The sequence below is a fragment of the Acomys russatus genome, chromosome 19 (genome assembly GCF_903995435.1).
Source record: "Acomys russatus chromosome 19, mAcoRus1.1, whole genome shotgun sequence".
Lineage (NCBI taxonomy): Eukaryota > Metazoa > Chordata > Mammalia > Rodentia > Muridae > Acomys > Acomys russatus.
The window spans coordinates 17885187-17899444 of record NC_067155.1 but is presented as its reverse complement, the minus strand read 5'-3'; the positions used below and the strand labels follow the sequence as shown (position 1 = coordinate 17899444).

General features: G+C 56.3%; 1 protein-coding gene and 1 non-coding gene across 2 annotated transcripts; one reads left to right on the top strand and one right to left on the bottom strand.

Moving 5' to 3' along the window:
• Positions 1–6181: 6181 nt before the first annotated feature.
• Zfp36 (ZFP36 ring finger protein) lies at positions 6182–8059 on the top strand. The gene is made up of 2 exons (XM_051162040.1): positions 6182–6205; positions 6936–8059. Exons 1-2 carry the CDS (start codon positions 6182–6184, stop codon positions 7962–7964), a joined length of 1053 nt encoding a protein of 350 aa, XP_051017997.1. The 3' UTR covers positions 7965–8059.
• Positions 8060–13258: 5199 nt separating this feature from the next.
• On the bottom strand, positions 13259–13352 carry Trnai-uau (transfer RNA isoleucine (anticodon UAU)). Its single transcript has 2 exons — positions 13315–13352; positions 13259–13294 (listed from the first exon to the last, which is right to left on the bottom strand). It is a non-coding gene; the product is annotated as a tRNA-Ile (tRNA).
• Positions 13353–14258: the final 906 nt, after the last annotated feature.

Sequence of the window (14258 nt, the reverse complement as noted above, 5' to 3'; positions counted from 1 at the left end):
AAAGAAAAAAGCTAAGCCTTCAGCAACACCTAAACTCCCTATGACTAGAAACTGGAACTATATCCCAGAGTGATATGTCAAGCTGATCTCCTGGTTCTTTGTTTCTAGAAACGGTTCAGGAAATTGGTGATCTTGCATACAACCGAGAACACTAGCTCCCTGTTGAAGGTGGACCACGGCAGTTTCCAGCCAGGGGCCTCCATCATATATTGGCTGGGATATAGCAATCTGGTACAAGACGGGTACAGCTGGCCCTACAGGGTGACGTCAACATACCACATGCAGGGAGGCGTGGCACCCAAGACACAAGGCCTACCTACTTAAAACCACACTCTGGGTGACAGTAGACCATGGGGTAACAGGTGTGTTTTCCGCAACCCCATACTATAGAAGATGGGCCCCAAGTTACAGTCATTCAAAGACTATGGCAGCAGCCAGGTGTGGCAGGGCAGGCCTGTAATCCCAGCACTGTGAGAGGCAGAGGTGGGCCTCCCCTACAAAGTCAGCCCAGGATAGCCGCAAAGAAGCCTGTCTCAGCAAAAACAAACAAAAGCAGCTTTTTTGAGCTCAAGATCTCTAGAGATGAACAGAACGCAACCTGGGACATAAGCCTGTAATTCCAGCATACAGTTGGACCAATGCAAGTTTCAAGATCAGACAGCTACAGAGTGAGATCCTGCCTCCAGAGAGAAAAGGAGATGGGTGTCTGGGCCATTGAGGTGGCTCAGTAGGTGACCACACTTGCTACCAAACCAGGTGACCTAAGTCCAGTCCCTGGGGCATGCGTATGGAAGAAGAGAGCTGACTCATGTAGGTTGTCCCCTGACCTACCACCCATGTTTTAAATAGGTGTTTGGTGGCCCTACACTCATAATATTAGCATTTGAGAGCCTGAGGCAGGAGGATGGTTTGAGATCAGCCTGGGCAAAAAATAAGCTGACTTGTCAAACCTTGTTAGGCAGACGGCAGGTTAGGTGATGGCAGATTTAAAAGAGAAAGAATCTGGTCTTCTGTGTCCCTCCAGCAAAAGTGAGGGATCCGCAGAGCATGTACCTCTGTCAGGAAGGGTGAAGAGGCTTGGGTAGCTTTCGGGGGCGGGGGGGAAGGAGGGGAGCCTGGATGGAGCAGGAAGGGCCTTGCTGAGGTCTGTGCAAAACCCTACACCAGGAAAGAGTGTTTGAAATGAAAAAACACAGAGCCAGCCAAAATGGCGCATGCCTGTAATCTCAGCACCTGAGAGGCAGGAGTAGGAGGGTTGCTGTGAGTTCTAGGTCAACTTGCTTCATATTATCAACAGGCTGGGGGTGGGGGGGGACCTAGCGGGGCATGGTGGTACACCCAGAGGCAGGAGGATCGCTGTGAGTTCGAGGCTAACCTGGTCTACAAAGCGAGTCCAGGATAGCCAGAGATACACAGAGAGACCCTGTCTTGAATAAATAAAGCCGGGGCTGGAGAGATGGCTCAGAGGTTAAGAGCACTGGTTGCTCTTCCAGAGGACCTGAGTTCAGTTCCCAGCAACCACATGGTGGCTCACAACCATCTATAATGAGATCTGGCGCCCTCTTCTGGCCTGTGACTGTATATACAGGCAGAGCACTCTATACATAATAATAAATAAATCTTCAAAACAAAACAAAAAATTACTGTGAGCATACTGTTAGGATTCTGCCTACCTGTGATGTCATTGCCTACCTGCCATGGGGTTGTGGCCCTGCCCAAGGCTATATAAAAGGACAGACCCACCTCGCCCCTCCCTCTCCCATTCCTAACCCCCCCCATACCCCTTCCCTCCCGACGCTCACTTAATAAACTTGATATAATCTGTTGCCTGGCATCTTATTTCTTGGTATTTTATTTCTCATTCTACTTTATTTTTTAAATCATAAAACACATGCCTCACACCCAGCAGAGATCAGCACACTGGCAGTCGCCCCCGCCCCACGGACCCTGCTCCATGAACACCAAAGCTACCGTCTAACACGTGACTACCCAACCCTGTAACCACCACTTAGCCCGCTATCTCCCACCCCATCAAGACTTTGCCCATCACAGGCTGACTCAGCCCTGTGGCAGAGCAACCTCGTTCGCTGGGTAAAGATAAGATTGGCTGCGACACTCAGCACCTAGGTGCGGGTGTGCGCACGTCTGTTCTGCCCACAGAGGCAGGCCACGGGAGCGCAACACAAGCAACAACCCCCATCACGCGCCCGCCCGCCGCTACGTCACGCACCAAAGTTCACTGGTTTCACTGCCTTGTGACTGATCCACAGAGGAACTATGTCCACACACTGTCAGCAACAGGCAACCTCCAGGACAGCCACAAACAAGGACACAGGCCCAACACACGGTGGCACAACGGCGTGGCGTGAGCCACAGCCCACACGCTCAACTTCATGGTCCTGTGTGCACAACTCCGTCACCCAAGCACCTGCTAGTAATGGTAGCGCACTTAGTCACCCCAGACCCCACGGTGGCTCGGTTCCACACACAGGTGGGTGGGGTGGGGTGACAGTTCCCACGCAGCCCTGCAGTAGTTAACGGTAGACAGTTCTTCAGAGGCCCCTGGCAGCACACGCGGAGTAGTAGTCAGAGGCACAGACAGGTGGCTTCACGTTTATTTACTGGGCTCTGTCCTATGGGGGGACCCTAAACACGGGTCACAAGCGCGTCCCCGCACCCGTGTGTCCCCAACTGCATACCTAGGAGCTTTAGGACTCCCCCCTCAACCACATGCCGATCCGGTCGGCATGCTACAGGTGGCAACACTGTCGGCAACACCCTGCCTAGACCACAATCAGGACGGGCACACGTGCCGCGTGTACACCGGCCCCAGCCCGCCCACCGGCTCTCACACCCCCGTGTTTCCCGTCCCTGCTTGTTTTTCTGGAAACTCAGCTCTGAGTTCACCTCCCCCGCCGCCACCACCCCTCCTCCCCGAGGCCGGAAGTGCTCTGCTATATTTTTAGCTTCTCTGGTTTCCGCCCCTTTCGCTACCCCAGCCCCCCCACCGCAGCCCCCAGCCCTGCCCTGCCCTGCCCTGCGCGCGCGGGACGTGGCTGCGGACCTGGTGGGGACCTTGGCCATCCCCCCCCCCTTCCCAACCCGTCATTCCAGAGGGGATTCCCGGCCACTGTCTGGGCCGCGGATTTTCCCCGCTGGCTACGTGGGGAGCAGGGAGGAGTCGGACCATGAACTTCCTCCTGGGATTAGGGCGTTTATGGGGGGGGGGCGGTGAGAGGCAGAGGGGGCGGGGGCCAGATAGTAACCCGGACTCCTAGGTCCAGAGGACAGGGGGCTGGAGCCTGGATCTCGGAGTCGGAGTGAGAAATGACACTTGGTTGGAACCCTAGGTCAGAGGGAAAAGGGCCGCGAGTCTAGGGGAGAATAAGTGGGGCCCGGACTCCTGGTTCTGAAGGAGGTAATCTGTGCGTCTGGACCCCAGGACAGGTTAAGGGAGCAGGGATTGAGGCAAGGCACCTGCATGCGGGCTGAGCACCTGGCCTCCTGTTCTAGATTAACGACGTCTTGAAATCTTGATTTTCCCGAAGGGTCATGCTTAGCACCCCACTCCTCACCCCAGCATCCTTTGGAGGGCAGCCGAGACCCAGGCGTCCCGGGCTTTAGTCCCAGTGACTCAGCAGATAGAGGAGGGGGCCAGGCTGAGTCAGGGATGGCCAAAAGCTCCCAGTTCTCCAGGGAATCGAAACTGGAATTACTCCCCCAGGATCCAGTCCTAGCTGGCCCCCGAAAACCCCGGCATGCCCCACCCAACCCCTCGCTTGCTTTCTGCGCTTGGTCCAAAAAATTGCCTGGCTCAGGGATTTGTAAACTGGGCGGGAGGAAAAAAATTTTTTCGGGGGGGGGCGCCTCCTTCCCTTCTTTGCTCGTTGTCCTCGAGACTGTTTACAACAGACTGAAGCCCTGGTTACAGGAGAGGAACCCAGAGCGCCCTCGTCACAGCTTCCAGGAAGCCCCCCTCCCCCGCCCTAAGCGAGTGAGTCACGGGCGAGCGGGAGACCGCAACCGTGCCACAGCAGCCCAGCTCACGGGACTAGCCCTGGAAGGCCCCTTGGCCCCAGAAAGCGCCGCATCAGGGATTTCCCCCCCCCCACACCCCCTGCTCGGATGAGGCAAGCCAGTGAGGAGAAGCCTGGCAGAATCTCCCCCACCTCAGTCCAAGTGCGCAACGCACCGTGCAAGAACTTCCCAGCATTGTAATTACACTCCTGGCGATGATAACTCCCATACACAAACACACATCTTCACCGGAGATGTCCTTGAAATAACACTTTTTGACTCGGGGTGTCGCGGCCATGCTTGTATTCCTAACATTACTTGGGTGGTGAGGATGGGGGAGAATCCGAGAGCCAGGAGCCCTGGCTGAAAAACAAAACAAAAAAAAGTACAGATCCCGTGAAGAACAATTAAAGACTGCTTGCCTTACCAGAGACCCACTAACGGGGAAGCTGGCCCTTTTTACTTATTTTTTGCCCCCAGTAGTGGCGAGTTTTCCATCCAAATAAAAGGCTCAAGCTATTCCAACCTTTTTGAGTTTTTGGAAGTGAAGTCCCTTAATAATTTAAAGTGCGGCTTAGTTAAAGGGCCCTTCCTGCCTTCTAGCCTTGGGTGTTGGAAGGGCGGGCGCTTCTGAACTTCAGAGAGGGAGAGGGCTGGGGTACTCCTTCCTGGGCCAACTGTGTCTTACAGGTTCTGGGCCTAGAGGTTTTAGGGTTTTCGTTTTGTTTGGTTTGGTTTGGTTCGGTTTTGGGTTTTTTGAGATAGGGTTTCTCTGTGTAGCCCTGGCTGTCCTGGACTCACTTTGTAGACCAGGCTGGCCTCGAACTCACAGCGACCCACCTGCCTCCGCCTCCCAAGTGCTGGGATTACAGGCGGGTTTTAGCTTTTATTTTACCTTCCCTTCTTTCTGTAACCTGCTTCCTTACCTAAATCTGTCTCCCAGCCCCCTCTCCCTGCTAAGTACTCACTCTGGCACTGCCTCCTCCCCCACCTTAGTGGTTTCTCTCTCTAGAAATAGCACCTGGGACTCAATCGATCCATCAATCAATCGCTGAGCCCGGCATCGAACACCTGATCTCATCTCCTCCACCTCTGAATGTGAGGATCCCAGCCATATGCCACTGTCTTGTTTTTTTTGTTGTTGTTGGTTGGTTTTGATTTTTCGGGTCTGTCTGTGTGTAGTCCTGGAACTCTCTGTAGACCAGGCTGGCCTCGAATTTACAGAGATCTGCCTGCCTCTGCCTCCCGAGTGCTGGGATTAAATAAAGGCTTGCCCCACCACCTGGCGCCTTTTTCCTTTTTTTTTTTTTTTTTTGGATTTTCAAGACAGGGTTTCTCAGTGTAGCCCTGGCTGTCCTAGACTCACTTTGTAGACCAGGCTGGCCTCAAACTCACAGCAATCCACCTGCCTCTGCCTCCCAAGTGCTGGGATTAAAGGCGTGCGCCACCTGCCTGGCACCTTTTTACTTTTTTATGACAAGGATCTCACTAAGTTACCCAGACTGCCCTAGAACTAACTTACTGTATAGTCCAGCCAGACCTTGAATTTACCAGTCTCCTGCCTCAGCCTCCTCGAGTGGCTGGAATTACAGTGCTAAACCAGTGGGCCTGGCTTGTGTATGTCTCTCACTGTGTCTCTTTGTTTTTCTCTCGGCTTCCAGCCATCTCTGTCTCTTCCAGCTTGTCTCTCCCCGCCCCCGTCTGACACACACACACACACACACACACACACACACACACACACACACACACACACACACACGCCCTTGTCACCTGTCCCCCACTTCTGTCCCAGTTCCCCCCTCCGCCCACCCCCCAATGCCGACTGCCTTCAACCTTTGAAAACCACTCAGACGCCCGGCTCCCATCACCGCCGGGCAGTCATACACACCCACCGCCACCGCCCGAGAGGGGCCGGGGCTGTCCGCCAGCCAAGCCCAGGCGCATTCTGCATGCTAACCAACCAGCAGATGGGCGGAAGGGGCCTAGTACCAGCTGGAGGCTGGCCGGGCTACGCCGCGGGGGCGCGTCCGGGAAGCTCCCTTGGCCACGCCCCAAGGCCTCCGTATAAAAGGCAAAAGCCGCTTGCTGCGGGACAAGCACCCCTGAAGACTCTGCGAACACTACAGTCCGGTCTCTTTTCTCCATGGCCTTTCGCGCCACCATGGACCTCTCTGCCATCTACGAGGTGAGTACTGATTAGACGGCACCCCCGGGTTCCCAACGCCCCAATCTTAGGCTCGGGATGCCCGCCTTCCTTCTCAGACCAGCCCTGACTGGCTGGAAGAGAGAGAGAGAGATTGTGTGTGTGTGTGTGTGTGTGTGTGTGTGAGAGAGAGAGAGAGAGAGAAGAGGAGGAGAGGAGAGAGAGAGAGAGAGAGAGAGAGAGAGAGAGAGAGAGAGAGAGAGAGAGCGAGCGCCCCGGCCCTCGTACCCGCGGGCCCCAGGGGACAGAAAGCGGGGCACACTGCTGTCACTCGCGCGGGGCGGAAGCAACCGCACACCTGTCTGGTCCCTTCGGGAGACAACGGCGCGGTGTGACGCCCCACCGGGTGTGTAGGGTCCAGGGAGACTTGACTCGGTCGGACTTCTAGAGAGATCTGGCCTCCCGGGTCGGCTTTGGCCGGCTCCTCCAAGTTGTGAAACTGGAGCGCCCGATGGGCGGTCATATCCGGGGAGGCCTAGAGGCCCCAAACTGGGGAACAGAGGTGTGCTTTGGTTTGGGGGTTCCCCCCTCTCGATCCGTCGGGGGACGGGCACGGGGGGAAGGATATGGGGCTCCCTAGATCCTTCTGGATTAGTTTTGAGTCGTGTGGAAAACACTCAGATGTCTATAACCAGGTTCCTCCCCCCCCCCGCCCCTCCGGGAGTTTGTGTGAGCCGGGTGGGGCTCCCGGCCCCGAGAACCCACAAACCAGAATGGCAAGCTCGTGAAGTGTTTTACAACTGGGGCGGGGCGTCGTCACCTTACCTTTTCTGGTGGCCTAACCGAACCTTATTCCGCCTCTCAGAGCCTCCTGTCGCTGAGCCCTGACCCATCCGACCACGGAGGAACCGAGTCCTCCTCGGGACTTTGGAACATAAACTCTGACTCCATCCCATCGGGGGTCACCTCTCGCCTGACTGGCCGCTCCACCAGCCTGGTGGAGGGCCGAAGCTGCGGCTGGGTACCCCCACCCCCTGGATTCGCACCCTTGGCTCCCCGCCCGGGCCCTGAGCTGTCGCCCTCACCTACTTCGCCTACCGCAACTCCCACCACCTCCTCTCGATACAAGACCGAGCTCTGTCGGACCTACTCTGAGAGCGGGCGCTGTCGCTACGGGGCCAAGTGTCAGTTTGCCCACGGCCTGGGTGAACTGCGCCAGGCCAATCGCCACCCCAAGTACAAAACGGAACTCTGCCACAAGTTCTACCTCCAGGGCCGCTGTCCCTACGGCTCTCGCTGCCACTTCATCCACAGCCCCAACGAGGACCTGGCTGCCCCCGGCCAGCCCCATGTGCTCCGACAAAGCATCAGTTTCTCAGGCCTGCCCTCAGGTCGCAGGACCTCACCGCCACCCGCAGCCTTCCCCGGCCCTTCCCTGTCTTCCTGTTCCTTTTCGCCCTCCAGTTCCCCACCCCCACCCGGGGACCTTCCACTTTCCCCTTCTGCCTTCTCTGCTGCCCCCGGGACCCCTGTGACTCGAAGAGACCCTACCCCAGCCTGCTGCCCCTCCTGCCGAAGGTCGACTACCCCTAGCACCATCTGGGGGCCCTTGGGTGGTCTGGCTCGGAGCCCATCTGCACACTCTCTGGGATCCGATCCTGATGACTACGCCAGCAGCGGCAGCAGCAGCCTGGGTGGGTCAGACTCACCCGTGTTTGAGGCCGGGGTGTTTGGGCCTCCCCAGCCCACGGTGCCCCCAAAGCGTCTTCCCATCTTCAATCGCATCTCTGTCTCTGAGTGACAGGTGCCTACCCAGTTATGGATCGGCCTAGATCTCAAAGGGGGAGGGACTGCTTGTTGCTATGGGGACCTTAGTGGGGGGAACACCTAAAGTTAGTAAGTTACCTCCTTTGGACGGTCCCGAACGCATTAACCCACTCCTCTGGTGCTGCTGGGCTGGGGCGGGCCCCTCCCCAGTTTGCCAATTCAGTGTTTGGGTGATAACAAGTTTCTAGGGTACCTAAGGTGTAGCGCATGTTTTGAGGGGACAGTTGACAGTCGGTCTTCCAAGCCCAGGTCTTTGATTGTTCTTGAGATAGGGGTTTATTCTGTACCCCGGGCCGGCCTTGAACTCAAGATAATCCTGCCTTAGCTTCCCCAATTCTGGGGTTACAGGTGTGCACCAGCCCCTCCCCCCCAAACTCTGGTCTCCTGGAATCTTAAGTGCTGTGAAGAGCTGGCTCCCACAACCCCGTCCCAGTTTTTACTTAGACCCCACGCCCCCACCCACCCACCCAAGGTTCAATGTCTGGTGGTGAAAGCCTCTCCTGAGGGAGAATCCTGGTGCTCAAATTTCCCTCCCAAAGCAAATAGCCAAAGCCATTGCCAAACCCCTTCTCCCCCAGCCAGTGGGCCCTTTATTTATGACGACTTTATTTATTGTAATAAGATTTTATAGTATTTATATATATTGGGTCGTCTACTTCGTTTTATCTTTTTGTAATGTTGAAATGAACGCTGTGTTAAGTATTCTATAATATATTAAGTAATATATTGCTATCGTACAAGTCTATTTTTGTGGGTCCTTTTGGAATTTTTAAATAAAATCTTGAGTGTGAACTGAGATGGAAGTTGTCGTCTTCGCCGCCTACAGCCATGTGAACGGCGGGTAAACTGACCTCCAGACCTTTCCTGGGAGCCTTGCTGCCTGGCAGCGCTTACCTGGCAGGAAGTGACGTTACCAGCCCGGTTGTTCACCTGAGGGGGCGTGGCGAGATGAGGTCATCCAGGAGGAGAACAAGGAGAGCCAGTTCTCCTGGTGTGGAGGGGCCGCTCGGGTCCTGTCCCTCCGGCTCTTGACCCAGCTCGGGCAGGGATGTTTCCGTCCCCACGGGGCCAAGGGAGGGAGGCGGGGAGGAGGGCGGGGCGGGGCGGCGAGGACGGAATGTGCTGGAACGCGAGCCCGGGTGGCCAGGGGCAAGGGTCACCCCGAAGCTGGGACCTAGGAGACCGTGCACCCCGCCTAGAGAGCCGGGCTTGGGGTTGGGTGGGTTTGAGGACCATCAGTTTTTGACAGAGGACTTACTACTTTTAGTTTAACTTTATAATTTTGGAAACAAAGTCAGCCGTAGCTCAAGCTGGCCTTAGAACTCTCGGCAATCTCCTGCCTCAGCCTCTGAAATGCTGGGATGACAAGCGCAAGCCACCATGCCTGGCTTTTTTAAATTTTATTTTATTTTATTTTTTCTTTGGTTTTTCGAGACAGGGTCTCTCTGTGTAGCCCTGGCTGTCCTGGACTCACTTTGTAGACCAGGCTGGCCTCGAACTCACAGCGATCCGCCTGCCTCTGCCTCCCGAGTGCTGGGATTAAAGGCGTGCGCCACCACCGCCCGGCTAATTTTATTTTATTTTTTAACGGGTCGTGTGGAGGTCAGGAGCCAGGCTCGTCCACAAGGTGGGCCCCGGGATCGAACTAGGGCTTCACGGCTTGACGGCAAGCGCCTTTCCTCCGGGGAGCCCTCTCGCCCGCCTCTGTACGGATTTTTTTCCTGCGGAGGGTCGGGGAGGAAGACGGGGGAGACTGGATTTCCACCTGAAACCCCGAGCTGCCTGCAACTCTTGGCAATCCCCCTGCCTCAAACTCAAAAGCGTTTAGGATTTATAGACACGCCCGCCCTTCCGGATTGGAGCGGGGGCGGCGGAGGGGGGCGCTTTACAGACCAGGGATCTCAGGCTACCGACCCTTGGCAACTTGGGGTGGGGGGAGCGCAGACACCGGAAGACCAGCGGCCTTGTAGCACGGGCAGACCCCAGGAACCTTGGGCCGACCGCGATCGGGCATTTCCGGAGCTCGGTCGGTCGGGCTCGGGCTCCGACCATACAAGGAAAAGGGACGGCGCCCGCGGCCGGGCCGGGCTGGGCGGGCTGCGCCCGGAAGCTGCTCGCGTCAGGGCCCCGCCCCTCTTCCCTGTCCTCCGCTTCCTCCCTCCTCCCTCTCATTCCTCCCCTGTTCTTCTCCCCCCTCCCTCCCACCACCAGCTCCTCCCACCCCCTTATTTGGCCTCGGTCTCCCAACCCCTAGGACTTCCGTTCCATTTGTTTTTTTTTTTTTTTTTTTTTGAGCCGGGGCTCCCTCAGTCTCCTTCCCCCTACTGGGTCCTTTGCTTCCCCCTTAACCACCTCTCTCCCTTCCTTCGTCTTTCCCTCCCGAGACTGTGCCCTGGACCTCGCTCTCGCCCTCACCGCGAGCCCTGCCTGTCTTTCACTCCATTCTACTGACCTTTGGGTCTTCCCGGGAGTCAAGGAAACTTAACTGCCTTCCTGGTGAGAAGAGGGCTCGGGCCCTGGTATGGAGAACAGGGTTGGGAGAGGGAGACTCAAGGACCCAGAGACATCGCGAAGGTGGACAGAAGAAGGATGGTTAGCAGTGCCGGACACTGCCAGGAAGTGTCCGTGTGGACACTAGAAGGAAGAACGACACAGGCTACCGGCCCTGGCACTGACCTGTCCATCCACCCCGAACCCTCCAAGAACAACGATTAAAAAAAACCAGTATCGGGCTGTAGAGATGGCTCAGAGGTTAAAAATACTGACTCCTCTTCCAGAGGTCCTGAGTTCAATTCCCAGCAACCACATGGTGGCTCACAGCCATCTATAATGAGATCTAGTGCCCTCTCCTGTCATGCAGGCAGAGCACTGTATACATAATGAATAAATAAATCTTAAAAAAAAAAAAAAAAGCAAAACAAAAAACAGTATCTTGTTCTACACAGGTGCGCGCACCCCCCCCCCCACACACACACACATACCATCCCTGTCCTGGCTTCCTGGGCACTAGGCATGCTTGCAGTGTGCACTTATATATGTGCAGGGAAGGCACTCCTATGCATAAAATAGAAACAAATATATGTATTTATTGAGACAGCGTCTCTCTGTATAGCCCTGGCTGCTCTGGACCCACTTTGTAGACCAGGCTGGCTTTGAACTCACGGCAATCCGCCTGCCCTGCCTCCCAAGTGCTGGGATTAAAGGTGTGTGCTACCACTGCCTGGCAAAACAAAACAAACAAAAAACCCAAATATTTTTAAAAAGAATACAACACCAGCCAGGTGTGGTGGCGCACGTCTTTAATTCCAGCACTCGGGAGGCAGAGGCAGGCGGATCCCTGTGAGTTTGAGGCCAGCCTGGTCTACAAAGCAAGTCCAGGATAGCCAAGGCTACACAGAAAAACCCTGTCTTGGGGGGAAAACAAAAACACCAGCCCGTTTCTGTTTGTTAGACACACTCTGGAGATAACACCCACATCTGCAACTCGCCCCAGCCTCCAGGAAACCTCTCAACCACAGCCCATCTTGCTTTGCTTCTCTCTCTCTCTCTCTCTCTCTCTCTCTCTCTCTCTCTCTCTCTCTCTCTCCTCTCTCTCTCTCTCTCTACTGCACTTGGCTGCTTTCCCTTAGGAGACCAGGGACAGGGAAACATCTGAACACCAGAGTTCAATAACAAGGGGTCAGAGTCCAAACGCCACAGCTCAGCAGCAGCCTGCCCCGCCACCCACACACACCCCTCTCACCTTTTGCTCCTGACCTGCTGCACCAACACGCACATCTTCAGGCGTGGAGAGGCTGTTCCCATGGCCTATGGCTCGCTCCTCTCCTCCAGGTGTCTGTTATAAAATCTTCCCTGGGGCTGGCGAGATGGAGAAGCAGTTAAGAACACAGGCTAAGCCGGGCGTGGTGGCGCACGCCTTTAATCCCAGCACTCGGAAGGCAGAGGCAGGCGGATCGCTGTGATTTCGAGGCCAGCCTGGTCTACAAAGCGAGTCCAACACATCCAGGTCTACACAGAGAAACTCTTTTTTGTCTCGAAAAACAAAACAAAAAAGGGCACCGGCTTCTCTAACAGGAACTGGTTGGAGTCCCTACACCACAAGGGTCACAACCCTTTGTCACTCCGCTTCCAGAGGATCTAACACCATAACACCCTCCTCCCATCTCCCCAGGCACCAGACATGCGTGTGGTGCAGAGACATGCGGGCAAAACGCCCGTGCATGTAAGATAAGAACCATCCCTGACGACTATGACAATCTACATCTCCTCCTACTTTACTGGCTCCATATTTATCTCCCCACCTAATCTAAAGATACACTCACACTCCAAGATGGTGACCGAGGCAGGAGTTTGAAGCCAGTCCGGGTAACATTTTTTCCCCCGTTTGGTTTTTCGAGCCGTAGACCAGGCTGGCCTCGAACTCACGGCGATCCACCTGCCTCTGCCTCCCGAGTGCTGGGATTAAAGGCGTGCGCCACCACCTCCCGGCTAGAGTCACATTTTTAATATACTTAATTCGAAGATTTTTAGCAATCTTCGGTAAAAAGTCCAGTCTTCGGGGACAGGAAAAACGGTAGCTAGTGAGTGTTCAGTATTGTGTTGACGTGAAGAAGAAGAGGAAGAGAAGAAGAAGAAGAAGAAGAAGAAGAAGAAGAAGAAGAAGAAGAAGAAGCAGAAGCAGCAGCAGCAGCAGCAGCAGCAGCAGCAGCAGCAGCAGCAGCAGCAGCAGCAGCGAATCATAAACCTCATGTAGAGAAATATACAAAAGGAGGCGAGCCTGCTCTAACTAACGTGCCATCCATCCATCCCTAGGAGGTGAGATTTAGAGGCCACTGGACGCCCAGACCATCTAATGAGAGGCGATACTGCCCTCTGGCGACCGGAATGAAAACCGTACCTTCCGGACTGTTCCAAACCAAGCAGTGCAAAAAAAAATTTACAAGGAAACGTTCATTCTTCAAAAGTTTTGTAGGTTCTGGGCGGTGGTGACGCACGCCTTTAAAGCCAGCACTCGGGAAGCAGGGGCAGGCGGATCTCTGTGAGGTCGAGGCCAGCCTGGCGTGCAGCGCGAGTTCCAGGATAGCCAGAGTTACACGGTGCCATTCTGTCTCAAAACAAGGTAAATCGGTTTGTCTGTTCATAAAATGTGAAGACGTCTGAAACTGACCGAGAGAACACCAAAAAGGAGCTGAAGCGGAGGTGGGGGTGGCGGGGAGAGAAAAGTGGGGAGAGGAAAAAGGAAAAAAAAAAAAAAAAAAAAAAAAGGAGTGCTCCAGGTGAGGATCGAACTCACAACCTCGGCATCGCCTACGCTTGCACTGACATATAAGTACCGCGCGCTAACCGATTGCGCCACTGGAGCTCCGGCCGCACCCTCGCGCCGCTAAGTCCTTCAGTCAGTTGTCGTAGCCCCGCCACTTTGGGGCGCAGCCCCGCCCAGCTGATGAATATGCAAATGAGAAAGCCCTCCGGCCGACCAATAGGAACGAGAGCCTGAAACTGTTCCGGATTCTCACGCCTCGCGGGGAGCCCCATGCTGTAAAAGGCAAAAGTTCCTCCCCGGGCGCCTGGAATGTGGGCGGTGCCCGGCGGTCGAGCCCGCCTCCTTCGAATATTCAGAGTAAGGGGCGGGAGGGGGGGGGGGGGGGGGGGGGGGGGGGGGGGGCGGGAGGGGGGGGGGGGGGGGGGGCGTTTAACCCTTTACGGGAGGGCGTGCCGGAAGGCGGCCCCTCCCCCCCAGCGGGCGGGAACAGGATGTGAGCCGGGGCGGCTGCGAGGGGGAGGGGAGGAGAGCCTCGGGCGGCCGCCCCCCGCCCCACATCTGGGACCCGACTTCTCCCCGCCCCAGATGCGGCGCCGTCGCCGCCCCCAGAGCCCCGGGGGCCACCCATCCCGGAGCCCGAGACAGCCGGAGTGTCGGACCCAGGCGTCCGGGACCTCTCGTCCTAAGAGACCCGCGGGTCCAGGTTCGCGCGCCGGGAATCCTCGGGTGCCCAGCGGGGGGCCCCCCCTCTCGGAGGAGCCGCGGGCCCCTGGACGTCAGCTCCGGGGATGGAGGCCCGTCCCGCGCCGGGCTCCGAAGACCGGTAGAACCCGCGGCCGCGCATCCCCATGAGGTCCCAACTCTTTTTGAGCCCAAGACCTCCGCCCCCCGTCCGCCCCGTGTCCAGGAGCCACTTGGGGACAGGACCTCGCGCCACGACTTAGGGCCGCAGCATCCGTCATCACTTCCCAGGAGACCGAGGAGTTTTCGAGTCCTTGCGGTCCC

Coding starts and splice junctions, on each gene's coding strand:
- Zfp36 (XM_051162040.1), top strand. CDS start 6,182: ATGGACCTCTCTGCCATCTACGAG. Junction 6,206..6,935: donor ACCTCTCTGCCATCTACGAG/GTGAGTACTGAT, acceptor CCCACAAACCAG/AATGGCAAGCTCGTGAAGTG.